This window comes from Sminthopsis crassicaudata, chromosome 2, assembly GCF_048593235.1.
Source record: "Sminthopsis crassicaudata isolate SCR6 chromosome 2, ASM4859323v1, whole genome shotgun sequence".
Lineage (NCBI taxonomy): Eukaryota > Metazoa > Chordata > Mammalia > Dasyuromorphia > Dasyuridae > Sminthopsis > Sminthopsis crassicaudata.
In genome coordinates, this window is record NC_133618.1 from 520,927,058 (window position 1) to 520,954,813 (window position 27,756).

General features: G+C 34.2%; 1 protein-coding gene across 1 annotated transcript in view; it reads right to left on the reverse strand.

Moving 5' to 3' along the window:
- The window catches only part of FAM227B (family with sequence similarity 227 member B), a 312,350-nt gene that overhangs the window by 33,589 nt on the left and 251,005 nt on the right, over positions 1-27,756 (reverse strand). Inside the window, exons 11-12 of the mRNA XM_074294460.1 lie at positions 17,258-17,346; positions 13,052-13,212 (exon numbers count right to left, since the gene is read on the reverse strand). Of these exons, the coding sequence (XP_074150561.1) occupies positions 13,052-13,212; positions 17,258-17,346 (250 nt within the window). The remainder of the gene's footprint in view (positions 1-13,051; positions 13,213-17,257; positions 17,347-27,756) is intronic.

Sequence of the window (27,756 nt, forward strand, 5' to 3'; positions counted from 1 at the left end):
AGTCTTAGTATAGTAGTAAAGAAGTCCTTTGCTAAGGAGGAAGATGTAAAGAGCTGAAACTTTTAAGTCAATGCAATGGGGTCGGACAATCAAGCACTTGAGGCTAATTACTTATTGGACAATACTCTGTAGGAATATGCTTAGAAAATGGCCCTTCCCGCTATCCTGTGCTGGGCCAATCATTTGGTGTACAGAGAATTGTGGGAGGGACTAGGAGGTGCAGGGAGACTAGCCAGGGTCACTTCTGCAAGAGAGACGAAGAGGTGAGGTCACAGAGATCCTACATGCCCATTTTCTTCACTTCTTCCACTAAAGACCAAGAATAAAGACTATCCTGACTCCAGATGATTCTAAGGCGTTCAGGGTACTAACGCATTCATTACAGGAAGAGAAACTGTATTGGAAGTATTGAGAACAGGGAGAACTACAACTAGAATTAGAGATCATGTTGAGCATATAGAAAGGGTTAGAAAGAGGGAGAGATTGTGGCATAGGAGGTTAGAATGTAAATAACAGATTTGATAAGATTTATTGCCATAGAGGTGGAAGGAAAAGGAATACTAGTAGGTTTTCACACAAGAGTAATTTGGCTACGATATAACATCATATAATATAAAAGATGAGATAAATAAATGTATTTTATAAATAAATGTGACATACCCAGAACCAGGATTCTTTATTTTTTCTTTTTAAAGTATTGGCTTTCCATGGAAAATGAAAGACAAGATTTTAGAATTAGAATAAAGTTTCTGGTTTCTTAAGCACCAGATCATGCATAAATAGCCCCCTGGCCAAAGCAAGTAACACCTTTTACTGGGTGAATGAAGAGTAATAAATGCCGAATTTGTTTACTTTTCTTTTTTTGTCTCTCCTAGGATGAGTGGGTAGCTTTTTTTTTTTGTTTGTTTGTTTGTTTGTTTTTTTCTTTTAATAGTCTGGTCAGATTTTTTATTTAGAATGTTTCTTTTAACTTCTAAAGAAATCCCAAGCTTTCTAGAGTTGGCTTACCACTTGATCTTAAAGAAAAACAACAGGGTTAATAGAAGCATGTGAATGTGTGTGTGTGTGTGTGTGTGTGTGTGTGTGTGTGTGTGTGTGTGTGTATTTTAACCTTTGTGGATCATTTAGAACAATTTTATTCTGACTCATTTTCTTCTCCCAACTGAGAAACTTTGGCTCTAACAGATTTATTCCAAATTTCCATAAAAGGGGAGAAAACCCACTTTCTTGATGAAATTATCTTCTCCAATTTACCCTCCTTCCACACCCCATTCCATAAACCATGTTTATAATCTCAAGTCCAAATTGTGGTTTTTAAAAATTGATACAATGCCCTTTCCCCAACCTGATTTCCTCAGGCAACTAAAGTCTTCTATTTATCTCATTAGTTAGTTTAATAACAAGTTTGTTGAATTGTGGTTTGGGTATTGTATACTTTATAAAATATCCCAAATTGGAACTTAAACCAAGTCCTTTGAGAAGAAAAGGGACTTGATCTTCTGAGCAATTTTGTAATTGTCTCTGGCTCAAGGTGGATGAAAATAAAATGGTTACACTCCTCACGCACATGACCACTTCAGTAAAACAAAACTCCTTTGTTCACCATGTTCTTGAGAAAAGTGTTATTTTCCTTTTCTGCCCCCTGGTTTTCTTGGTCCCAGCCTCTTAGGGAACTGGCAGAGTTTGAGAAAAGAGAGGGCTTAGCAACATTATCAACATGACTCAAAACAACTTCAATTAAAAGTATTCTAAAAATATAACCAACCTTTTTCTTTTTTTAGAACAAAATTGCTATAACTAATTTTGCTTTTATTCAGTTTTGACCTATCATGACCTTATAAGAAAGTCAATTTATATAGTATGTGTATGCATGCGTATTTATATATATATAGTATGACACACAGATACAGAACACACATACACATACAAAGACAGAAATAAATTGAGAGAGAGAAAGACACACACAGAGAGAAAGAGATATACAGAGAGGAAAACAAAGGAAAGAAGAGACAAGGAGAAAAATAGAAAGGAAGAAAGGAGAAGATAGGAGAGAAGAAATAGTATTGTTCTGGCTTTTCAGGTAGAAATCAGGTTCTAAAATTTGGGGGTCCACCAGTCTGGTGAATGTATAATCTCAAGAAATTATGCAAAGAAACTTTTACAGAATACTGCACTCAAAAAGTAAGGATATGGACAGAAGTTTAGTCAGATCAGAAATTTCCCCCTTGGAAAAGGACCGCAACTATATTATGCAATTTTGGAGGAAATTATAAAACTAAGTAGTGAATGTGCATGACATGGCAAACTCTTTTTTCTTGGTTGGAGCTATGTTGGTTGTAATAAAACAAAAAAAAAAGCCATGTGGAAATATGATGCAAAGGGAAGCAAAAGAAGAGAGGCACTGATAGCTAAATGGGAGAATGGTCTGAGATCAAGATGACAGTTTTCCTCTTATAAATTGTAAGGAGGTAGGACTTTTGATAGAAAAACTTCTGAAATTTTGACATGCATAGATCAGCCAGAACAAAAAGTAAGCCCTCGGGATGCAAAGGAAATTTCTCCCTAGGGAAAAGCAGAGAAATTAACTAGAAATAGGTAAGAGGAACATTCCATACTACAGTACCTCAACAATTACAGAGTCTGACTTCTTGACAGAATCAGTCAATAAAAAGCATTAAACAAAGTACAAACTACCTATTAAAATGTGTGAGGAAGTAGTGCTTCAATTCATTGGATGATTAAAAATCAGTAAGAATAAATATAGCAGCAAGGGACTGGGCAGAGCAATGGACCTGGCAAGAAGCAGTTAGGCAATCCTAAATCAACAATGTTAACAGTAAACTGAACTCAAATTGAGTTAAATCTAGACTAAGAGCAAGAAAAGCCCCACAAGTGCTATTGTTTGGAGAATTTAGATCTTAAGTCTTTTATCCTAAGATTTCCACTCCTCTTTCCTCAAAGTTAGTTGGTTCTGCCTTGAAGATTGGGGATGGTGGGGGTGGCAGTGGTAGTAGTAATTAGTCACTGAATTCCTGATTCCATTGGTCTAGGGAACTTCTAAGTGAGGAATCTCCCCCTATCAAAGCAGATCAACACCTTCTCTGCAACTTATAGCCTTAAGAGTTTCCTAGCATTAAGAGGTTAAAGGACTTGCCCAGCATAACAATCATTTTCTGCCAGAAATGAAGCTTGAACTCTGATCTTCCTGGTTCTGAGGCCAGTTCTCACTCTATCCACTACACTACACCTTGCACATAGTATACATACAAGAAAAAAAAGTTTTTCCGAATTGAAGATCATCCCTTTCAAGCACAGACTCAGTCTATGTGTTTCCTTACTTAGTTCCTATGTTTTAGATTCAGTTAGGGCATCTATACCTTCAGGATTTATCAGTGCTGGTTTGAGAACAGAAATAGTCTGCCTTCAACTTATAGTTTGGGCCATGAATCATATAATCAAAGAGTTAGACTAGGAAGTCAACTCAAGAGTTCAACTAACATAAACCCTTCATTTTACAGATGAGGAAAACAAGGTTCTGAGAAATTAAAGGGCTGTTCCCAAAGATATCCAGGTAATAAATAGCAATAGTAGCAATAGAACTCAAGTGTTCTTTGTGCCGTTGCCTTTTTATTGAACTTCCTCACCAAACTGTTGTCCATTGGGGGTGATGGTTTGGATCCCAACAAGTAAAATCTATTAATATCACAGTGGACAAATTTTTCTTAACATATTTTTAGGAGGTTATGCATCCTCAGTGCCTGATAGATAGTAGGTGTTAAATAAATGCTTGTCCAATGACTGAAAAAAGTCTCGTGCTTTTTTTGCTTTCCCTTATGCTCATGTAAATACTATTCTTTTGTTAGGAAAGACACCAGATGGAAGCTTCTATATTGTAAGTCTATTCAGATATCTATCTTTCAAATAATGTTACCTTTTTGTGAATGAGTCTATTTAATTTTGGAATTGAATTAGGTATATAGTCTAACAAAAACTTTAAATGTGGGGTTAAAAAATGTTGTTCAAATTGGAACCAAACTTGGTTCTTGATCTATTTAAGAATGTTGAAAATCTTAGTTAAAACAAAACATTGTGAAAAGAGACTGCACTTGCTCATAAAGTATTCCACACCCTTTTACTCCCAATTTTTCACCTCAATTTTTCTGTGTGAAGATGGGCTGACTTATTACCCACAGCTGGTAACCTTTTATGAGCAGAGGGGATTTTAATTTCTGTTCTGCCTGTCTGCTTCCCCCACATAATTGATAATTAAAAACAGATGTTGACTTTGTAAGTCTATTTTCATGCAAGGGTAAAAGCTAATATACTCCCAGTTATCTTTTTTTATCATGGAGTTTGAATATTTATGCTCTAGGTAATTTGATCTAGATTCTGGCTATCTGTCAGCAAAGCTTTCATTTCACATCTTGCCACTGATAATCACTGACTGCACACTAATGATGAGGGAGGCAAGGGAGTAGTGGTACATTCCAGCCTGGCCAGCAGTAGGGTCAGTGTGCAGTGACTACTTTAAATAACTCCAGTTGCTTTTAGCTGATAAATGTTGCAGTGGAAGTCTTCCTTGTTCTGAAATTCACATGGCATCTCATATAGTTTTGGTCTAGTACTGAAAGCCTAAAGCTTGGCATGTTCACTGTGGACCAGTGCGGTGCCCAGTTTGTTGCCAGGGAAATCCAGTTATTGGATTACTATTGTCATCAAAGGTTTTCCAAATGGAAATTTTACCATAATAATAGGGAAAATTATGACTACTTAGATGCAATTTTTGAATAAATTGAAAGTGATCAGCATCTTATGAGCTACAGAAGGCAAAAACACAGAATTTCCTGGTAATTTTTATAGACTCAGAGCTAGAAGGGACCTTCATGATGTAAGTTGAGTCCTTAAAAAACCTAAAACTTCAGTAGTTTTTCGGCTCTGAAATTCATTTCCATTCATTGTAGGGCATACAAAAGAAATAAACATATATTATAGTCTTCTGCTCTCAGTGTTTACAAGTTTCATTGGGAGTATGATGATACTTTAATGCTTTCAGTAACTTAGGTTTATAACTACAATACTTAAAACACTCTATTTCCTCATCACTATGTTGCCTGTAATAAGGATGCTCTGTCAGTAGGTGAGTGCCTTTTTCGAGATCCAGTGTTCCAAATAGCAAGGCTTTGTGGTTAATAGAAAAATTAGCACACTTTTCCTACTTGCTCTTCTTTCTTTAATCATAATATTAAATTGATTGTGAGATCTAAGGGAGGAAGGGAACACAGAGAGAGAGAAAGGGGAAAAAGGAAGAGAGAAGGAAAGAATGGGAAAAAGGGAGGGAGAAAGGTTGGGAGGGAGGAAGGAAAGGAGGGAGATAGAGAGAAAGAGGATCAAATGCACTGTTGGTTTTTTTTTTTCCTGAGCAGCAGAAAATTTCTGTGGAGTGGTTTCTTTTTTTTCTCCCCTTCTTATATCTGATATACTAGAGGAACAGCACTGGACAGAAATCATAACAATCAACACCTTTTACAATGAGCCTTCACAATGTTTTGTTTTAATTAAATAGTACTAGAGAAACAAACAAAACTATTATTTTGATCATTTTGGCAAGGTTAGGCTGGATATAAAAACCTCAATACTCAGTCAATAAACATTTATTAAGCATTTTCTGAGTACCATCTAGGCACTGTGCACGAATTTACATTATCAGTACAAAAAGAAGTAAAGGACAATTTCTGCCCTTGAGGAATTCATAATCTACCTGATTTAGATCTAATTTAGATTCAATTCTAACTTGTCTGAGAGGAGTTTTAGCTTGCCACCACCCAGGAGCACTTTGACAATAAATAAAGGTAAAGGCTGAGAACAAATAATTAGAAAAGATATGTGATTCAATAATTCAGCAAACATTTAAATATCTATCATGCAGCATGATATAGAATGAAATTTGACATTGAATTCAAGAAAATCTTAGTTTTAAGTTCTGTTGCTGATAATTGTGTAACCACAGATAGCTCATATAATCTTTCAGTGTCACATGTGAATCTCTAAGACAATAATAAGTTGTAGTTGATTTGGGAATTTTCTTTCATGGAGGGAATTTCAAAGTCTGAAGTTTCCTATCTTTATAAAATCCCATGTCCCAGCCTGTCAAACCAATCATCTGTCTCCTTATTGTGTTAGGGTTCACTAAAACTTTTATACTTCTGGGATGACAGTGGCTTTTCCATTAGAGAGCAACTTGGGATCATTGAAAGAGTAAAATTTTCACTTATGCTCTAGATTATTCTACCATTCCATTAAAATTTTTCTCCAAATTCATAATTTGCTTTTGACATTATTTTCCATATTAGCTATATGGAGAGAGAGAGAGAGAGAGACAGAGACAGAGACAGAGACAGAGAGACAGAGAGAGACACAGAGAGAGAGAGAGAGAGAGAGAGAGGAGAGAGAGAATGAATTATATTTCAATTTGCATTCTGAATGTTACTATGCTGTAAGTGACTGAGGTCAGATTTGAACTTGGAAAGATGAGTCTTCCTGACTCCAGGACAGGCTCTCTAACCACTGTGCCATGCCAGGCACAAACTTATAATATGAAAACAGTTACAACCAAAAGCTCAAAGAAAAATGCTAATTGAATACAGGCATAGCAAGAATTACTGGAAAAATCAAATAAGAGTGCTAGAGGGAAAATTGGGAAAAGAAATGAGAGTTTTGAAAGAAAATAATGAAAAAGGAATTAGTGTGGCAAGAGACAAAAAAAATTGAAGAAAATATCTTAAAACTTAAATTGCTCTATTGATTAAAAAGGTACAAAAATTCAATTAAAAAAATCAAAACCAAAGCCAAAAATCCTTTAAAGCAGAATAGTGATTTCCAGGGGCTTAGATGATGAAATAAGCAATAAATCATTATAGCACTTTTATGTTCATCTCCAAACAACCCTAAAATGAATCCCAAAACAAATTTCCGAAACAGTAGAACCAGTAAAAAATGTGGGGTGAAATTTATTTTTAGCTTAAGAAACTTGGAAGACCAGAAACAAATGTCTGTCTCATTGGGTAAAAGGGGAGCACAGTCCAGGGCAGGAAGTATACCAGCAGGCTCCCTTCAACAAACCATGGGATATACTGAACCCTAGTGTAATAGAGCATGTAAAAGCCACCATGAGGATTCCCTCCCCCCTCCCTCCCCCCCCCCCCTGCCTCAGCAGAGCCAGAGCAACAGGTATAATCCAGCTCCAACCAAGGCAAACAGGCATCCTTTAGTAGCCAGACCACCACATGCTTTCTGTACTTAGGGAAACGGAAACATTCCACCAGATTTGGCACATACCAGACACTACCACTAAGACTCCTACTCAGCATCAGGTAAGATGTCAGCCCCTATGGTCTCCAGCAGCACCAGCCATCCCCCAACACCGCTCCCTTAGCACAGCCCAGACATGAGGTCCTGGACAGGCTTCAGGGCCACATAAGTGCAGCACCAGGTAAACAGCCAGGGCCTAAAGACCCTGGCATAAGAAACCTGAGACAGTGCCCTTTCTGCCCTAGCAGCAGAGCTCAATTTTTTTTTAAAAGGGAAAAAGGCCAAAAAAAGATGAGGAAAAACAACAACAACAATAAGAATCTGATCATATAAAATTATGGAGACAGGGAATATTAAGACACAAGCCCAGAAAAGGAAAATAATGTCAAAACACTTATGGGCAAAACCCCATAGAAACATTGAAAGCAGTCTCAAGCTCAGAAAGAACTGTAACTACTGTTATAGTAGAGAGAAATATGGGAAGGTATGCAATGAGCATCACTTCAACCTTATTCTCATTAGTACTGGCTAATCTGTTGAATATAGAAATCTGTTTTACCCTATAGGAAAGTAGGAGAGAAGGAGATTAAGTAGAGGGGAAGAGACTGACAGAAAGGAAAGCACATCAAGGGAAGTGGTGGACAGAACAAACAAGCAAACAAAAAAACACTGGTGAGGAGAGAAAAGAACAAACTGGAGGAAAAACCCACTTCAATTCTAAAGTTACCTTCCAATTATCTATGTTTAAAATCTTGGTGTCACCCTAAACTCATAGCACATATTCAAGGAATTGCCAAAAATTTGTCATTTCTATCTCTCCAGTATCTCTCCTTTATATTTCCATTTCTCTCAACTCATATAACCACCACTCTAATTCAGGTCCTCATCTCTTCTCACCCAATTTGTCATCTTGCCTCAACTTTCTCCTCACTCCAGTTTAACTGCAACACTACCTGATTTTCCTAAATCATATGGTCCTATTCTACCTTCATTCCATATTCAATAGACTCCAGCAGCTTCTTCTTGTATCTGTTATCCAAATCACCCACTTTGTTTGGCATTTAAACTATTTTTCCCTATAACCTGACCCCTACCTACCTTTCTAGTCTTATGAATGATTTATCTGCACATATTCTCTGGTCTACTTGCTGATGCTCACAGATGATATTCTGTTTTCTATCTCTATACCTCTCCTTTCCCATGGAGATGACAAAATACTAGACCCATACTAGAGCATCCTATATCAAAGTGATTTAACAGGGGTAGGTGCCAACTAGCAGTTTTGTCATTCACTATTCAGTTTTGGTCACAGATTCAGAGTGGACTGAGAAGGGTAGTTGTACTTGGGGGTGGCATCCAGAGGAGGAAAGTCTTGGGTACTGTACTGAAAAAGGTGAAATTCAAAGGTAAGCAAAAGCAGTTTGGTTCAGATCCCAGAAACATACTGGGATCTCAGTTTTAGCATCTGCCCAGCCTACAAATAAAGAGGCAAAGCAGGAATTCCAAACCAAAGGAGAACCTGCAATTGTCACTTTGAACTAGTAGAATAAGCAAGCTGGCTAAGAGGGCTTGAGTCCAAAATAGTTTATTATTTCTCTCCCTGAAACCCAAGTCAGGAACTTGCAGAATTCAGATGGAAAGGGTGTTGGAGGCAATCAGACTTTTCCGTGGCTCAGACCACTCTAGGGGCATTGAAAAACTTGCAGATCCTTAACCTGTCCCTAAAACTCTGGAATAACACTACATTCAGTATCCTAAGAAAGCAGCAACAGGATCAGCCTAGATCTTTCATCCAAAAGTGTTAGCATAAAACTCGAAGTTAGGAAATAGGCTTGAAAAACGATCAAACAAAAGAAAATCTCACCAATAATGAGAAATATTGCTCACAGGGATGCTTGAGATGCAAATCTATAAGAGAAAAATTCCAAAACATCTATAAACAATGCCTCAGAATAAAACATGATTTCAGCACAAATTCAACAAATTTTTATGGAAGAGATGAGGCAAGGGCTAAAAATGAGATAAAAGTGTGTTTTAGAGAAGAGGGTGTTTCGGGGGGAAAAATAGAAAAGAAGGAAGAGTTCTGAAAGAAAGAACTGAAAAAGGGAATTTACAGATTTGCATAAGAGGTATAAAACTTTGTTCAAGTAACAAACTCCTTGAAAATTAGAATGGACCAGAAACAAGCCCATTACTCTGTAAGATAAAGAGAAAAATTAAGGCAAAATTGAAAGACTAAGAAAATATAGAAAAAGTACCAAAAACAACTGATCTGGAAAACAGATTAAGGAGAAAAAAAAATTAAGAATCATTGGAGTGAGTACCTGAATGTCATGACCAAAAAAAGGCTTAGATATCATATTTCATTCTGAAATCATCTTTAAGCATATCACTTCATTCTGTTTTATTCTGAAAAACTAGCCTGGCCTAATTCAGATCTGGTCTGCAACAATTACTTTCTACATGAATCCTTTGTGGATTCCTTCAACTTTTACCACTTGTTCTCCCAATTGACTTTGTATTTTATTTATTCTTCATATACTTATGTACATATATTTACCTAGATGCTTATATACTACTTCTCTCCCCTCTTAAAATGTGAGCTTGAGAGTAAAAATTGTTTTGTTCTTTGTATTTTTATCTCTAACACCTAGCAGAGTGCCTAGAACATTGAAAGTACTTGATAAATATTTGTTGATTGATTGATATATCTTTACTTTTATAGTTCCTGGGATTCCCCTCACAAAACCTGCTCTAGGTTCAAGGGGCTTTTTGAGCAAATATATACACCAATAAATAACTAGAAGATGCAATTCAAAGTAAAGCAAAACAAAACAAAAAATCCTCAAAGAACATATATAAATCCTAGTTTCTTAAACGATGGGTTGCAACCCTATATAGAGTTGGGGGGTCATGAAATTATGATTTATTATCAGTAAATGTTTGATTTGTGTACCTGTATTACATAACTATCTACCTGGGGTCATGTAAAAATTTCTTGGGTGAAAAGGGATTACAAGTGGAAAAAGTTTAAGAGGCTAAATGATCCAAATGACAAATGACTAAAACAAAACAAAACAAAAATTCTAATGTGTACACATGGGTTATATCCTTTCACTGCCAGAAGGACACACATGTACAAAGAACATATATGATTAAAAACATGGTGGGGCACATGTTTAGATATATATTTGCTTTGGGAACACATGTGAAGGGACATCTGGTTGATGTTATGTGAACACAGCACACATATATAGAAAGTCTACATGTAGGATCCCATGGGATCCCAGCATCATAGCTAGGGAAACTCACCCTTCTGATGCTCTAGAGCTTCCAATGTCCTCTGTTGGCAGCAGTATCATTGTGCTGCTCTTCTCTTGGTAAGTCCTGACTGTTTCTCTTGCTCTCCTGAATACCAAGTTGCTCTCTACTATTATCTATTAAGCTTAAACTATTTCATGGATGCTACTACTTATGAGATGTACTGGTTTAGAAATCTTCTCCCTGACAGGGAGAGCTGTATTGCTTTTAGTGCATAGCTGAAGGCTGCTCACCACCACACTTAGCCGGACAGACAATAGTTAGACAAATGGATTCATGTTCAGATCAAGCCTGTCCTTTTGACCACTTATTTCCTTATGCTGACTTCAACTCCTTGGGCTTTGAAAAGGATCTGATTTGTGGTTAAATAATTCATTTTAATTCCTATTAAATCTGTGACTAGAAGTATGTAATAATAGCAAAACCTCTTCTGGGAACGATTTCTGCATTCCTCCTCTCCCTTCCTACAGATGAGGCAGGAGTGATAAGACTTCTATTCCCAAGATCTTTCCTGATTGGTAGGCCTAAAACAAGAAGTAGAATAGAAGAAATAGGCAGGACTTTTAGCCTTATTTGATGTGCACATTGTTGTTCATCCTTCATTTTTGGAGAGGACCAATGACATAATGGTGTGCTATCATGTCTTGTGCGTGGACTATATATAAATCAGGCAGAATCACAAAAAATTGTCAGCCTTATTCTCTCTTCCAGCATGATCAAAATTCAGTGGCAAGACAAGAGTCAGTGCTTTTAGTGCTCCACAGTCCCTGTTTTAGCTACCTTTGTGGCTATTGGATCAAACTGTTCTCCTCTGCCCATTTTTTGTGGGGAATAGTCTTCTTATTCTTGGGATAGAGATCCCTTTAACTCGCCAATGGGTTTGAAGCCTATTTATTACTCTCAACCTAGTTTGGCTGGTCTGCTGAGACAGTTTTATCAGGACGTAGTTGTTGTACATATTACAGTTTCTTGGAGCCCCAGGTGAGAGGTGGAGAAATATCAAAGGTATATGAGAAGCTGAGTATGTGTGTGTGTGTGTGTATGTGTGTGTATAAATAACATGAAATGTATTATAATGTGCCCTCTTAGGATACTTTCTCACCCACTGAACAAACACATACGGAAAAGAGAGGAAATCTTACCATCTCTAACATGTCTTTTCTCTGAAATATTATTTTTAGAAAGGATATATCTGATATGAAAAAATATATACTTCACCTTATATTTATTGGGAATATATCCTCAAATACTTATATTTTTAAAGCTATTTCAGACATTCCACCTTTCAGCTAATTTGTTCTTTTCAAGTAAATTAGTTACTCAATTTGCATTTAATAACCAAAGTTATTTGTAAGAATTGAAGTCAGCCTTAATAAAAATTATTTAGGGGATACAAAATCTCAAAAGGGGTTTATGTGCATGTGTGTGTGTATGTGTATATGTGCATGCACACATGCACATGTGTATTTACTAGAAATTATCTTGGACACGGTCATAAAATACTTTTCAGGCATACCTTATTATTGAAGATGAGTTGTAGTATCTATCTCAAAGACTTTAAAATGCTATGTAAATGTCAGGTTTTTGTTGCTAACAGAAATAATATTAATATCCTCATCATCATTATCACACATAGATTGAACCTAGTCTATAGTAAGGAAATATCCTTTTGCATGAGAGATAATCATGATCTCATTTTTCAGTCAAGACAAGAATAGTGTAACAACTCATGAGTTTATCATTATTGTCTATCTTTATTCTTTGAGTGGTCCTGGGTAGACTTTATTTTATCAGGGAAAAAAGATACGCTCTGAGACATTAAAAGTGTTTAGAGTATGGAAAGTCTGTATGTAGGATCCCATGTGATGACAGCATATGCATAGTTACAGTAACTCACCCTTCTGATGCTATAAAGCTCCCAAAGTCTTCTGATAGTGTCACTTCTGATACCTTAAGGCTGCCAATGCTCTCTGTTGTCAGCAGTGACATTGTAGTGCTTTCCTCTTGGTATATGCTGACTGTTTTTCTTGCTCTCCTGGACATCAAGTTGCTCTCTGCTGTTAGCTGCTGAGCTTAAGTTATTTTTTAAAATTGGGGAATAACTTATAAATCCATAAGTCACTAGAGATTTCTTCATCATGAACAATGTATTGATAAGAAGATAAAATCAATTATTTAATTTGATAAGGCTAAAAGATAACTGAATCCTATCAGTTTTCTATATACCTGTTCACTTATTTCCCATATAAACATTATCTTAAGTATAAAATGAAGAAAGAATACTCTAAATAGTTTCTTGAACATAATGAAAAGGGAAATAACTGAATCAGTGAGAAATACAAGTTTCATATCTTTCATTGACAGAGACATCTAAGATTAGGATATTTTATAAATAGCATATGAACAAAACTCAAAAGGATATGGCCATCGAAAAACTTGAGTCATTTGAATCTTATAAGAATAGGGGACTATAGGAATTACTGCAATATTATGCATCTTCAGATAATATGCTACTAGAGGACTCTGACCTCCAATTCTGAAGAGAACATGGCAAAATTCTGTACCACGGCCCATAACATGAGACTGTAATGGAAAAAATGTCAATTAAATAAAATTTGATATAATTTTTCAAACTCTATGCAATAAGAAAAATATAATATAGCTATAGTTAGAATCACTATAAAATATCAATTATAAGTAGAAAGAAATAGCTTGAAAATAAAAAGAGAAAAATAATTTACCAAAGCATGAGTTGCTGAGTAGTAATTATCAGGAGAATTATTTTTATATCTCTTTATTATTTCAAGGAATTAAATTATCCCTTTAACTGAGCATCTGCTTTTACCCTAACAGAATATATCTTTCATTCTTCATCATTTAATATATAATATATTTAATTCTAGAGCATACTTTATTAAAGGTGGTATCAATTCACCAGTGAGTTTGTTATGAAAAGTTGTTATGAAAAGAAAAGTAAAAAAGATCATGATGTATTGTTTTAAAAATATAGGAAAACAATAGGCTAATAGATTTCTCTGTATTGGTCAAAACCCATTATGAAAAGCACCATGGACATGCATAGTTTTATTCTGTTATGAAAGTAATCAACAAGCTTAGGTGATGAGAAATTACGTTTTTAATCTTAAGTGTCTTAGATCAACAAGTTAAAAGATAAGTATACTCAATAAGGTAGAGGGAACCCAATTTTCGTGCTCCCCCAACTGTTGGGCTTCCTGTGTTTCATTTTTGTTTGGCTCCTTTATAGGAGGTTGGGTGATTGGTTTGTTGGTTGATTTGAGGCAAGGATAAATGGATGATGGAACAAGAAATCTATAAAAAAGCTCAATTAGTACAAAGCTCACTCTAATGGAATGAATCAAGAACCCTTGTTATAAAAAAGATACATGAATGGGAATCAAAACAAGTATTATATGGATTAAACATAAGAAAAAATATTTTGTTAAATGAATGAAACATTTTAAAATACAGACTGAAAAGACATGGCAAAACTTAAGTATTTATATACTTAGACCTCTTGACCTAATTTTCCTTTTTATGACATTTTACATGTTTTTGTACACATAAACACAGAAAAACACATCATTTATTTGTGATTACTATTGGAGAATTTGGGAGTACCAATTTGTAAAGGGAAGGATAGCAAATATGTTTGAGAATACAAAATTTGGGAATTCTAAAGAACATTTAGAAATTCTGAACCTGAAGTCTGAGGATATAGGTTCATAGCTTAGCCTTGTCCATTAATATCTGGAAAAGAAATGAGGTTAAACTGGTGTGAACTTATATTATCATATAGAAATGGCTTTTTCCTTTTCTAGTTTTTCATTTAGGAAGAAGGGGATAGACAGGAGAAATGTTCTGAAGATAGAAATGACAAGATTTGTCAACTGATTGGAAATGTGGGCTGTGAGCATGAAGAATTACAGATGACATTGAGATTGTGAACTGGGTGATGGGGAGGATAGTCATATCCTCCACAGTAATAGAGAAGTTCAGAAGAGGAAAGGATTTTGAGGGAAAGACAAGGAGTTCTCTTTTGGACATGATTAAGTTTAAGGTACCTACAGGATATCTAATTTGAAATGTTCTAAAAGTAACTCGTGATGTAGGAATAGAGGTTAAAAGAGAGACCAAAGTGATATAAAACTGGAAATCACGTTTGCATAAAGATAAGTGAACTCATGGGAGCATAAAAATAGACTGACTATGAATAACTGCTTTACTCAGACAACTTTCACTTTTGTTGGTTTTTGTTGGGTTGTGCTATGGTTTTTTCCCCTTTTCTTATAATTTTTCTTTTCCAACATGATTCATATAGAAATATTTTTAAAATTCTACATATGCAATCTATAACAATTTTCTTGTTGTCTTATAGAGAGGGAGATAAAGGATAGAGGGAGAAAAAGCTGGAACTCAAAATCTTATAAAAATGAATGTTGAAAACCATCTTTACTTGTAATTGGAAAAATAATATGCCATTAAAATAAAAAAATTAAAAACTTATAAGCTTGTTTTTAGATACCATAAGTGGAGAGATAAAGAGCATACAGATCAAACAAATATCTCTAATTTTAAGTTAGGAGCTTAGATCATTAATATTCTCAAAACCTGGATAAAGAAATTCAGTGTGGAATTCTATTGACTGGGAAGCAACAGTTATATCCAGGAATGATTCAAAACCAAATTTCTGAACTTAATAGTCCTAACATCCAGAAAGTGATCTCTTCCTCTGTTCTAGCACAATGGCTGATAAAGAAATGCAAAATTCAAAATATGGGTAAGGAAGGCTGATTGCTTATGATCTTTTTGACCCTTCTTTGTAACCCATATTCTCTGGCAACTGCCATACTAATATTGAGTAGAATTTGTTAGTCAGGAAGTAAGCTTCTTGGACCAGTATGGATCATCATTACCATCTCCCTACTAAAATAAGGGAACCTCATCACATGAGTCTTAAAAAGATTATTATTGTACGGGAAAAGAATTTGGAATCACATGAATAAAAAGTCATTACATTATTCATGACCTCCACCCTAGAGATCAGTGAGTCAGAAATCCCAATTAGATTATACAAAGATAGAATGGTCTTATACAAAGAATAGAAATATTGTCACCTCCAAGATCAAATAAAAAATCCTGTTTTGTATACAAATCTTCATAACCTAACGACCTTTTACCTTTCTAGTAGTCTTCTTACTCTTTATTCTCTGCCACATACTCATCTATCTAGTGGCACTGACCCATTTGCTATACCAAGAAAATCTCTCTTCATTTCTCTGCTTTGGACATTCTCTCTATCCTCAATGTCTGGAATGCTCTACCTTCTTGCTTCTCTGCTTCCTTCAAGTTCCACCTAAAACCTCATCTTCTTAATGAAGCCTTCTATCATAATTTTGGTACTTTTTTCACTTTTCATTATTCCATTATTCCCTGTTTTTTCCAATATGATATCTCATTTGTATATATTTGTTGCTTGTGGTTTCTCTCCTGCTAGATTGTGAGCTCCTTGAATTCAGGAATTATTTTTTGCCTCTTTTTTGTATCCACAACATTTAATGGGCACTTAATAAATGCTTTTTAACTGATTTTTTGTGACAAGAAAAACCTGGAGATAAATAGCCTTTCATGGGAAAATGAACAAATTGTGTTATATTAATATAATAGAATATATTACTTCGATATATAGAAAATATGAGAAATTCAGAGAAGACTTAGAAGGCTAAAAAGAAAACAGTGAAATGAATAAAACTAGGAAAATAATATTGATAATTGCCATAGTAATATAAATGCAAAGCAAATAAAAATGAAGTTAAATACTATTTAATTATAATGATGAAATTCAGCCCCAGAGATGAGATGAGAAAATATATATGCTTTCTCACCTTAGAGAAGTGAGGGACTATGAGAACAGGATATTGCCTATGCTGTCAGATAAGGTTCAAAATATAGTATATAGATTAATTTTATTTAACTTTTACTTTGGTTACAAAGGAAGGGTCACTGGATAGATGGATTGAAGGTATATCTAGAAATAATTATAATGGAACAAAATAGAGATATAAAAGGAAGTTTAAATAAAAAAGAAGAATGTTTGTAGATGAGAGAGCTAAAAAGTATGTGTTTTTAGTGAGGAATTATTGACTTTTCAGAATGAAATATGGCTTTTCAAAATGTCCAAAATCTAGTTACAAGCAAAGGGACAACATGTTTTAGTAAATCAAGTGCTGAACTTTGAGTCAGAAAGATCTTAATTCAATTATTGCGTTAGACTCTTGCTAATTATATGACCCTCAGCAAATTCCTTAGTTTCTTTAATTTCTTCATCTATAAAATGGGAATAGAAATAGATCCTACCTTACAGAATTGCTGTCAGGATCAAGTGAGATGATGTACATAAAGTGTTTTGTGATTTTAAAATACCATCTGTGTATCAGCTGTTATTATCATATAAATTGAGAAGAACCTCTTCTGAGGAGTTGAATTTCTCCAGTGTACATATATCAGCCATGTAAGTAATAAAATTGTTCATGTTAAAGTGAATAAACTTGCTGTTTGATTAAATTAACTACTAGGTCCATAATTTACAATGATAACATAATTCACAAACCTTTCTTGGCATACTTGGCTCTTGTTCGGACATTGGAAGCAGTGCATTTTGGGCATCATGTATTAGTTTGTCTAAGTCAAATTCCAAATCTAAAATAGAAATACAATTGTTTTTAAAGTTCATTATTTCCCATTCACAAAAAAACAATGAGCTCACACTCTTCTTTTGGCAATATATTTTTCTAGTATATGGAAGAGAACAGATAAGGAGAAAAGCTAAGAAAGTTCCACATGCTGAAATTGATACTGATTTTCTTTCATTTTGTTTTTGGAAAACTATGGACAGACCACCTAGCACAACCAATATAATCTGGAATAAGAGATGATCTTTCCATAATAGGAGTCATTTATCTATGTTCCACTTGAAAAGAATGAGCCTCTAGCTTTCCTGATCAATTTTACCATAGTGTTTTGGCTCTGCTTAGGTTTTTTTTTTTTTTTTTTGTTTTGTTTGTTTTTTTGGTTTTTTGGTTTTTACTTTATGAATGGAGTTCTCCCTGACCAAAGACTTAACATCCACCTTCATCAAATGGGGGCATTAACCCTTTTATTTTCTTTATTCTTCTTAGGTGGCATTGGGATGCATGAAAATACCCTCCTAGGAGGATTTGTGGTACTTTGGTAACCTATTTTAGTATTATGTAATAACTTAATCAGTTATGGTAATCAACCAAAATAATTCAATTCAGCAAATAATTTAAGTGCTTTCTTTGTACTTGATATTGGATTAGCCAATGGGGATGCAAAGTAAAAAAAAAAAAAAAAAAAGACAAATAAAAACAAAAATAAAAACATATGGTCCATGGTTTCAGGAACTTTCTTTCTACCAGAAGGATCGATAGAACAGAGAGAAAAATGTTATAGAATGGGGAAGTAAGGAAGCAAAGGTGAAATGAGGCAATTATTTTAGTAAAACAAATGTTTAGTTAGACAAATGGATTCTTAATCATTTTTGTGTCATAGATTGCCTTGACAACCTGGTGAAATTTATGCACTTGTCAGAATATTTTTAAGCGTATAAAATAAAAAGTATAGGATTCCCAAAGAAAGCAATTATGTTGAAATTTTTGTTGTTCAGTCATTTTTCATTTGTGTCTGATTCTCTGATTCTCTGTGATAGAGATATTGGAGTGGTTTGACATTTCCTTCTCCAACTCGTTTTACAAATGAGAAAAATGGAGGCAAACAGAGTTAAGTGACTTGTCCTAGGTCACACAGTTAGTAAGTTTCTAAAGTGAGATTGGAACTCAGATATTTGAGTCTTCTTATTCATTGTGCTACTTAGTCACTTACATTGAAATATCTACACACAAAATATACTAGATGCAATATAGAGCCAAGATTTTTTTTTTTTTTTTTTTTTTTTTTTTTTGGTGGTGGTTGTTAACATCCAGGGTTGTTGAAAACTTAAACTGCACTAAGACTTTTGGTACATGTATTTTTAAAATTATAATAGAAGTTAAGGGAGAAAAAAAAGAATGGAAGTATAAGTGTTAACTACTTAGAACCACTTAGGAATATGTAAAAGGAGGTCAGCCTTTGCAGGGAGAAAGAATACTAACAATAGTAATTAAAGCTGAATTTATTAGGAGCATATGATTTCTATTTTCTCTTCCTTTCTCCCTTCATCTCCTCATCATCTCATGCCTGGACTATACCAATAGCCTGCTGGTGGGTCTGCCTGACTGAAGTCTCTCCCCTCTCTAGTCTATCCTTTATTCAGTCACCAAAGTAATTTTTCTAAACTACAAGTCTAACCATGTTATAATTCCCTCCTCCCCTCCAATAAATTTTAATGGGTCCCTGTCACCTCTAGGGATCAAATACAAAATCATTTGTTTGGTGTTCAAAGTCCTTCTTAATCTCCCTTTCTCCAGCACTTTTTCAATCTTTTCTCTGGCAGTCTCCTATGTCTGGAATGTTCTCCCTCCTCATCACCTTTTGACTTCTCTGGTTTCTTCAAATCACAGTTACACTAATAATTCTAGTGCCTTTCTTCAGCTGATTGTTTCTGATTTATCTCTTATATTGCTTATTTCTGTGTAGTTGTTTGTATATTGCCTTCTCCAATAATTATAAGTTCCTAGAGGGCAGGGACTATGCTTTTCTTTGTATCCTCCGTGCTTAGCATAGTGCCTATCACATAATAAGTATTTATATGTTTGTTGATTAACTTCATTGGTCATCACAGCAGAGACAGAGCTATATGAGTTTCGGGGGGCATCCTGGACACATTACCTTTGGGTTATAACCTGATTTTAATGCAAATGCTAACTAGATTAAAATCCAATTCAAAAATAACCTGTAATCTGATTTTAATGCCAATGTTAACTTGATTAAGATCCAATTAAAAATGAGAAGCACTGATCAAACTGAGAAAAAGTAAAATCACTGCTTATTCTTTCTCCTTTCTTTCTCAGACCTTTGCCTAAGTTCCTTGAATTTTTTCCCATTATCCTCTTCAACATTTTTCTACTTAGGATTTTAGAATGTGAAGAGACCTTAAATATTATCCAGTCATTTTTAAGAAAAAGAAGCTTAAGTGCAGAAAAGGGGAAATTATGGTAAGTGACAATGTCTGGATTCAAACCCAGGTCTTCTAACTTCACACCTAGTATTTACCGCATCCAACCAAACATCCTTATCTATTCCTCACATTCAATTCTTAGTTTTCTGAAGATCCTCCTCACTCTGCATGGGCAACATCACAGATTATCAGAGTGTAAACATAACTTTCATAATATTATTCTTACCAACCTCACTACTCATTAATGCTATTAATTAATTATAAATAAAACCAGAAGAAAGTGGCTTCCTCCCTTCAATATTTCTTCTCCTTTTCTCCTTCATTGTATTCTCTTTTCTCTTTTCTCTTTCTCTTTTCTCTTTTCTCCTTCATTGTATTCTCCTCCCTTCTCTAACACTGTTCCTATGGAATCAATGACCTCTGGTACTTTTGTTTTGTTTAATTCTTGGAATCTATTAATATTAGGTAAAGTAGGACTGTTCTTTTATACTATTAGGCCACAAAACAACATTAACAACAGCCAAAACAAAAACATAGGAACTAAAGCATTAAAGACTAAATTGAAGAATCTGGTTCCCATTTGCTACAAAGCTTTTAGAAAACATAGTTATATATTATTTTATTAACCTGAGCTTTTTTCTTCCATTCACATTATGAAGAAGCCACCACTATACTTGAACTTAAAATATTGTCTCTGTTTGATTCAGATTGTATTATTTGTACATATTCAATATGAAAAAATATCTAGCTGTTTTAAGAATGCATATCAATGGAAGCTGACATGGTAGACAGACTTCTGGGTTTCCAGATGAGATAGAGATTGGGGAGTTAATTAAATCAAATCAGATTTAGACTTTAGGAATGGAGACTGATTGGTGACATGGAATACTACTGTCCAAGTTTCTAACCAAGACCAGATGATTAAAAGATGAGATTAGTGTGGTGAGACCAGTGAGGCAGAGGTAACCCATACCTTAGGAGCAGAACCTAAAGCTGGAATGAGAGGAAATTCAGAGTACCAGAAATGGTTTAAATTGGTGAAATGGAAGTGGGAACATAGATCTCCCTTTTTACATTTCTCTGAATTCCTTTGTTCAATACATTGTGATATAGAACTGAGGACCTAGACCTAAATTCCATCCCCTTTGTTCCCTTTCCACAATCTGTGGTCACGTGAAGTTTAGATCCTTGGACACACTTAAACAATGGAAAAATAATTGGGAGAAGTTTGGGGGAATTATAGGAAAGAGATCTCCATGTAGGTCTTAATAGTTTGCCTTTTATTTTTTTCTTTATCTCAAACTCTCATCTTCATAAAATTGAAATCTGGCTAAAAGTTGAGAATCCTTAACCTTGCATCAGCTGTGGGGATTAAATAGAAATTTATCACTCTGTAGCCAAAGGATATTATGAAACTAAAAAAAATTAAAAGAGGCAGCATTGCATAGTGGTTAGAGGGCTGGACTTGGGAAATGCTGAAATGAGCAAAGAGTCTATCATTTAATGACTATGTCTCCTAGGTTCAAAGTTAGCATTGAATTGGATAGAGTGATATGAAGTATTAGACAAGGGAGACTGCATAGAATTATAGGAAAGAGAAATGTATTATTCCTTTGGATTGTTTATTTTACAATGTGGCTATAGTCACTAATTGCTTATGTTTTGTGAAAGTAGGAGTCATTGATTTAGAAAGAAGATTCAAACAGATTTCTCACTTAAAAGCATTCTTGAAAGTTATTCAGTTGTTGTTATTTACTTGTTTGAATCATGTCTGACTCTTTATGACTCCATTTGGGGTTTTTAATCACATACTAAATTCAGAGTGCAGCCAGCCTAGGCATTTAAAAATTTTCCGTCACTTATTTTTCCATTACGTATATTTGGAACCACATGGCATTGCAGTGTAGGCAGTTTTCTCATATATGTATAATAGAAAGAATTGGATATAACAACACGGCCAGTGGCTTGAAGAGTACCATCTGGTGAACAATTCAGATATTTTATTCATTTGCTGGATAATTACAATGTGGCATATTGCCTTTCCTTAGCATATATAGTATAAAATAATTTGACTTAGATTGCTACTACTATTGCAATATTCCATACATCTCTAGATATATACACAAAGTATCATATATATGCCCAAAGGTTTCACATAGTAAGGGTTCCATTGTAACCCGGAATAGTTAGGATAAGTAGGATAATCTAAAATTTGAGCAATGGGTTAGATAGGCTGAGAAATGGGAGTAGACATTCCAGGCAAAAGTATAGAGGTAATGATAATTGAAATATATTTGAGTGATAGCAAGGACTTCTGCTTGGCTGGAACGGAGATCTGAGTTGGCAATTTTACACTTAAGATAGTAGAGAAAGAGCAACAAAAACATTGGAGAGAGCATGTTAATACTGCTGAAGCACTTTTAAAAAATGAATATTGAAAAACAACTTAGTGGGATCATTGAGGGAGGATGAAATAATTGATGGGTAATTATGAATTAACATTTTTAATTTTTTAAAATATAGCAAATTATTGGACTGTTGGAGTTTGTAGTACCAAAATTAGACATTAATGATCCTAATTATTATACAACTATGCTAACCTCCGTTTTATTATCGACTTCTTACAAAAGTACAAGATAATAAGAAGGTGCACTGGGCCTTGTAAACAATTATTCCTTTCTCTTATTTTCAAAAAGGAATTTGAAAACTTTTGTCAAGGACTGCAGAGATTTTTATTAGTCTATTCATAATAATATCAGGGATAGATTTTTTTTCTCCCAGATTTTTTAATCTGGTGATAGGGAAAAGTGTTTGAGAAATATATACTTATCTGCAGCAGTAGGAGAATACAATCTAGGGTTTTTTTCTATAAAAAATTGAGTCTATAATTACAAAATCAAAGGATAGAAGGGATTGAAATCTGAGGCATGCCATCATATATTTTTATCTTAGGGACTATGTATATATGGTCATAAATTTGGATAGAAGGGTAAAATGGTGATGAGGGAAACTTTCAAAACAGTTCATTTTTTAACTTTGAGTATAAATGTTAAATGGAGGGTGCTGTGGTTCACCCATATCATTTTCTCTTTGTTTAGATCCATTGTGTTCTAATGGGAAAAATATTAGGAAAAGCCATGGTGACGCAGTGTCCGCTCCCCACCCTTTAACCAAAAACCTTCAGTCAGAGTACTTACTGTAAGTCAGGTTTCTGTACTGAACAAAGAAATTGGCATTGTGCTTTATTCTATTATTTGTGAAAATAAATTAGAGACTTAAACTTCCTTCATGGGTGGATTCTTAATATTCATCACTTTAACAATAAGCCCTAAAATAAACCCATCTCCCAGATCAAACTAGCAAATTTTGGTTCTGTTTCTAATTAAACCAAAAACGATCTCAGCTGCTTTTAAGTGAATAAAAAAACCTAATAGTTGAACTTAATGATTGGAATAAGAATTGAATCTTATGAGACTCACTAGCTCCAGTGCCTTTGATCTGACTACCCATTAAGTTCCCAACCCAAATGCTGAGAGCCACTGGATTCAAATGAAGTTCAATAAATGAGCTACACCAAAGGAAGGGGTTCTATCAGAAGCAGCTCATTTACATAACCATAAAATCCCAAACTACATTATGGAAAAATAGAATCCCAGTATTTGGGGAAGACCTGTCTTTCTCATTATATGTCATTGCCCCAGAAGTAGTTTCTCTTTACATGTATTTAAAACATGTGAGTAGTATTTTTGTTAACCATATGTGGTTAAGCTAAAAACTAGTCTCTTTGAAACTCTAGTACTTATTTTGTCTCTCTCTCCAGAGATAGAATGATGTAGTCTTATAGTCACCAGATTTGGGTCAGTGTTTTAGTTCTAATATTTACTAGGTGGTTTACCTTAGCTCAGATCAGTCATTCAGTTGCGTGAGTTTTAGTTGTAATTTCATCTATAAAATGACATTATTAAGAGATTGCTAACTATGCCATAGTATTTAAGAGCTAAGTAATTTATTATCCAATTCTAGATAAGAAAGTTATTTATTCCTGGATTCAATTAATAATAACTTGCATGAATTCACATTAGTTAGAGCTATGGTTACATTTTAATGTGCATTCATAGATGGATGCTATGGTGGGGTAAATATTTAAAACTAATGAAAAAAGTCTGGATTTCCAATCCTCTTTGTTGATAAAGGTGTAATAGGTCAAGATGGTAAAGAAAAGTCAGGGACCTATCTGAGGTCTTCCCCAGATCCCTACAAATAATTTTAAATAATTCCACCAAACAAACTCTGGAGCAGCAAAACTCACAAAAGGATGGAGTGAAATGATTTTCTATTCCAAAGCAACTTGGAAGATTATATAAAAAAAAGCTCTCTTGCACTGAAGTAAGAGTGGAATTCAGTCAAGTACAAGCTGTACTTCAGAAAACCATTAGTAGGTCTCTATTGGCAGCAGTGGGAATTTCTAGACCTCTCAGCCTCATAGATGGCAACTGGTCAGAAGGAGATTATAGGTTTCCTTTGCTGGCATTGGGGTCAGAATTCTGATGGATTACCCATAATGGGATGTAGGTCTCAGGCCCAGGGTGAAGAGTAGTATTAGCACACCAAATATTGTGTCTTCAGGAGAGCTGAGAACCTGGTCACAGATCCAGGGTGGAAGAGAGTATTTTGCATACAGGCCAGCAAAGTATTATATACACCTCTTCCTATATCATACCACCTTGGAAGCAAAAACTTATTATAGATCCCCAGAATTCTCTCTGAAAATAACTACACAAAAAATTGATGCTTGAGACTCTCTACTCAACTCCAGAAGTAGAGCCTCTCTTTAGAATAAAGTTAAAAGTAAAGAAATAGACTATAAAAATGAGCAGACAAATGAGGCTGGAAAAAACCAGCAAAAAAGGAAAAAAAAAACAATTATGGAAAATTACTGTAGTGACAGGGAAGATCAATACACAAATTAGAAGACAGCAAAGTAAAAAATGCTACATCTAAAGCCTCAAAGAATAATATGAATTGATTGTAGGTCACAGTAGAACTCAAAAGCTATTTTTAAATCCAGTAAATGAAGTAGAGAAAAAAATGGGAAAAGAAATGAAAGTGATATAAGAAAATCATGGGAAAAGAGTCAACAGCTTGGTAAAGGTGGCACAAAAATACCAAAGGAAAAAATACATAAAAAAAATGAAATTGCAAATGTTTGTAAGAACCCCCTTTGTAGTGTCAAGAAACTGGAAAGTGAGTGGATGCCCATCAGTTGGAGAATGACTAAATAAATCATGGTATATGAATGTTATGGGATATTATTGTTCTATAATAAATGATCAGCAGGATGATTTCAGAGAAGCCTAGAGAGACTCACATGAACTGATGCTAAGTGAAATGAGCAGAACCTGGAGATCATTGTACATGGGCAGCAACAAGATTGCAAAATGATCAACTCTGATGGATGTGGCACTTTTCCATGGTGAGATGATTCAGGCCAGTTCCACTAGTCTTGTGATAGAGAGAGCCATTTGTACCCAAGGAGAAAACTATGGGAACTGAGTGTGGATTACAACATAGTATTTTCACTCTTTTTGTTGTTTGCTTGCATTTTGTTTTCTTTCTCCTTTCCTTTTTGATCTGGTTTTTCTTGTGCAGCATAATGTTGAGAATTGTATAGAAGAATTGCACATTTTTAACATATGTTGGATTGCTTGCCATCTAGGGAAGGAGGTGGGGGGAGTGTAGAGGAATTGAGAGCACAAGGTTTTGCGGGGCTCAATGTTGAAAAATTATCCATGAATGTATTTTGAAAATAAAAAGCTTTAATTTAAAAAAAACCAAAATGAATTGACCAAATGGTAAAAGAGACACAAAAATCCAGTGAGAAGACCTTGAAATGTAGAATTTGACAAATGTAAAAAAGATACATAAAAATTCACTGAAGAAAAGAACTCCTTAAAAAGCAGATTTGGCCAAGTGGAGAAGGAAGTTAAAAAATTAATGCACAAAATAATTGCTTAAAAATTAGAATTGGAGAAGTAGAAGCTAGTGAGTTTATGAGACATCAAGAAATAATGAAAAAATCAAAAGAATGAATAAATAAAAGAAGATATGAAACATCTCATTAGAAAAACAGCTGATCTAGAAAACAGATCCAGGAGAGATGATTTAAGAATTGTTGGAACTGAAAGCTATGTAACAAAAAAAAAAAAAAAAAAAAAAAAAGAATTTATCAAGGAAAACTGCCCTGATACTCTAGAACTAGAAAGTAAAATAGAAATTGAAAGAATTCATGGACACCACCTGAAAAAGATCCCAACATTTAAAATCCTGGAATATTATAGCCAAATTCTAGAGATCCACAGTTACAGTGAAAATATTGCAAGCAGCCAAAAAGAAACATTTCACATATTATAAAGCCAGTCAGGATAACACAAGATTTAGCAGTTTTTACATTAACTGATCATAGCTTGATTTGACTGTTGAAAAATTTAGAACTATTCCCAAAGAGGTATGAAATCACGCATACCCTTTGACAAAGAAATGCTACTCTTATCTGTATCCCAAAGATATTGTTTTTAAAAAGGAGAAGGATCTATAAGTACAAAAGAATTTATAACATCTCTTTTAGTGCTGGCAAAGAAACTGAAGGGATGCCCATCAATTGGAGAATGGCTGAACAAGTTGTGGTATATGATTGTGATGGAATATTAATATTAAAAATATTAGGTGCATCCTATGTATAGAAAATGAAATAGTATAGAAAAAGAAATAGTTCTTGCATTTAAGGAGTTTCTAATGGGATATGATATATTCACAAATAAGTAAAAGAAATACCAGATATACTAACTATATATACAAAGTAATCTCAGGAAGAGCAAACATGCTAATAATTGGGAGATTAGGAAAGTTCTTCTTGCAAGATGTCAGCTGAGCTATAGATTTAAAATACAATTGTCTGCCTGCTTGCTCTGCATTAATTCTTTTCTTGCTCTTTAGTGAAAATTGTAATTATGGCTTGTCAGATTAATTTTTTAAAGAGTCTAAAGTAGAGCTGAGTTGTGGTTATAAATTTCTAGAGCAGGGATTTAGAACACTGTTTAAACTCAATGTTGCCCTTCCCCCTACTAGATTAAAATAAATGAAGATTATGTTTTTTGCCTATAAAATAAGAATTTGAAACAAGACTATAGATTACATTTCTTTCATAATTCAGAATTAACTATAGATATAATGAGAATCACTGGATATAGAAATTGAAAAAATTCTTGATAAAAATGTTAGCAGGACCTAGTTTTTGAGGTCATTAAAGAAAACTGAAGTGAGGGACTTAGCAATGGCGTTGAAGGATATAAAGAATAACAAGGATAAAAATAAAAACCACATGTAAATAATTACAAAATCTAGAACATTTTTGGAAGTTAACTAATTAAGGCACACTAAGGACTTATGTAAGTATAATTATATTCACTTTTTGCAAAAACACACACACACAATAAGAAATATTAACTGTTCATGGTTGGACTATAACAATATCATCTCTAAATTATTTTTACAAATTTATTTTTGTACTTATAAAATTATCAAGGCATTACTTTGTAGAATCAAACAAAATAATAACACAATTAAGTTGGAGAAACAAGAGGTCAAGATATTCCAGGCAAACAAGAAAAAAAAGTCGGAATGAAGAAGGCCCAGGATTTCCTAAAAACTATATGATAAAGTGACAGTCATCAAAACTGTTTAATATTGGCTAAAAGTAGATCAGTAGTGCAGGCTAGATAAACAAAGTTCAAAAACAATGGAATACAGTAACTTGTTCAATAACTTTGAGAAAAAAGACTTCCCATTCTGTAACAAGTGCTGGGTAAATTGGAGAGTGATTTTGTAGAAATTAGATTTATATCAGCATCTTAAAACATATACCAAAATTAACACAAAATGAATTAATCACCTTAACATAAAATAACTTATCTTTT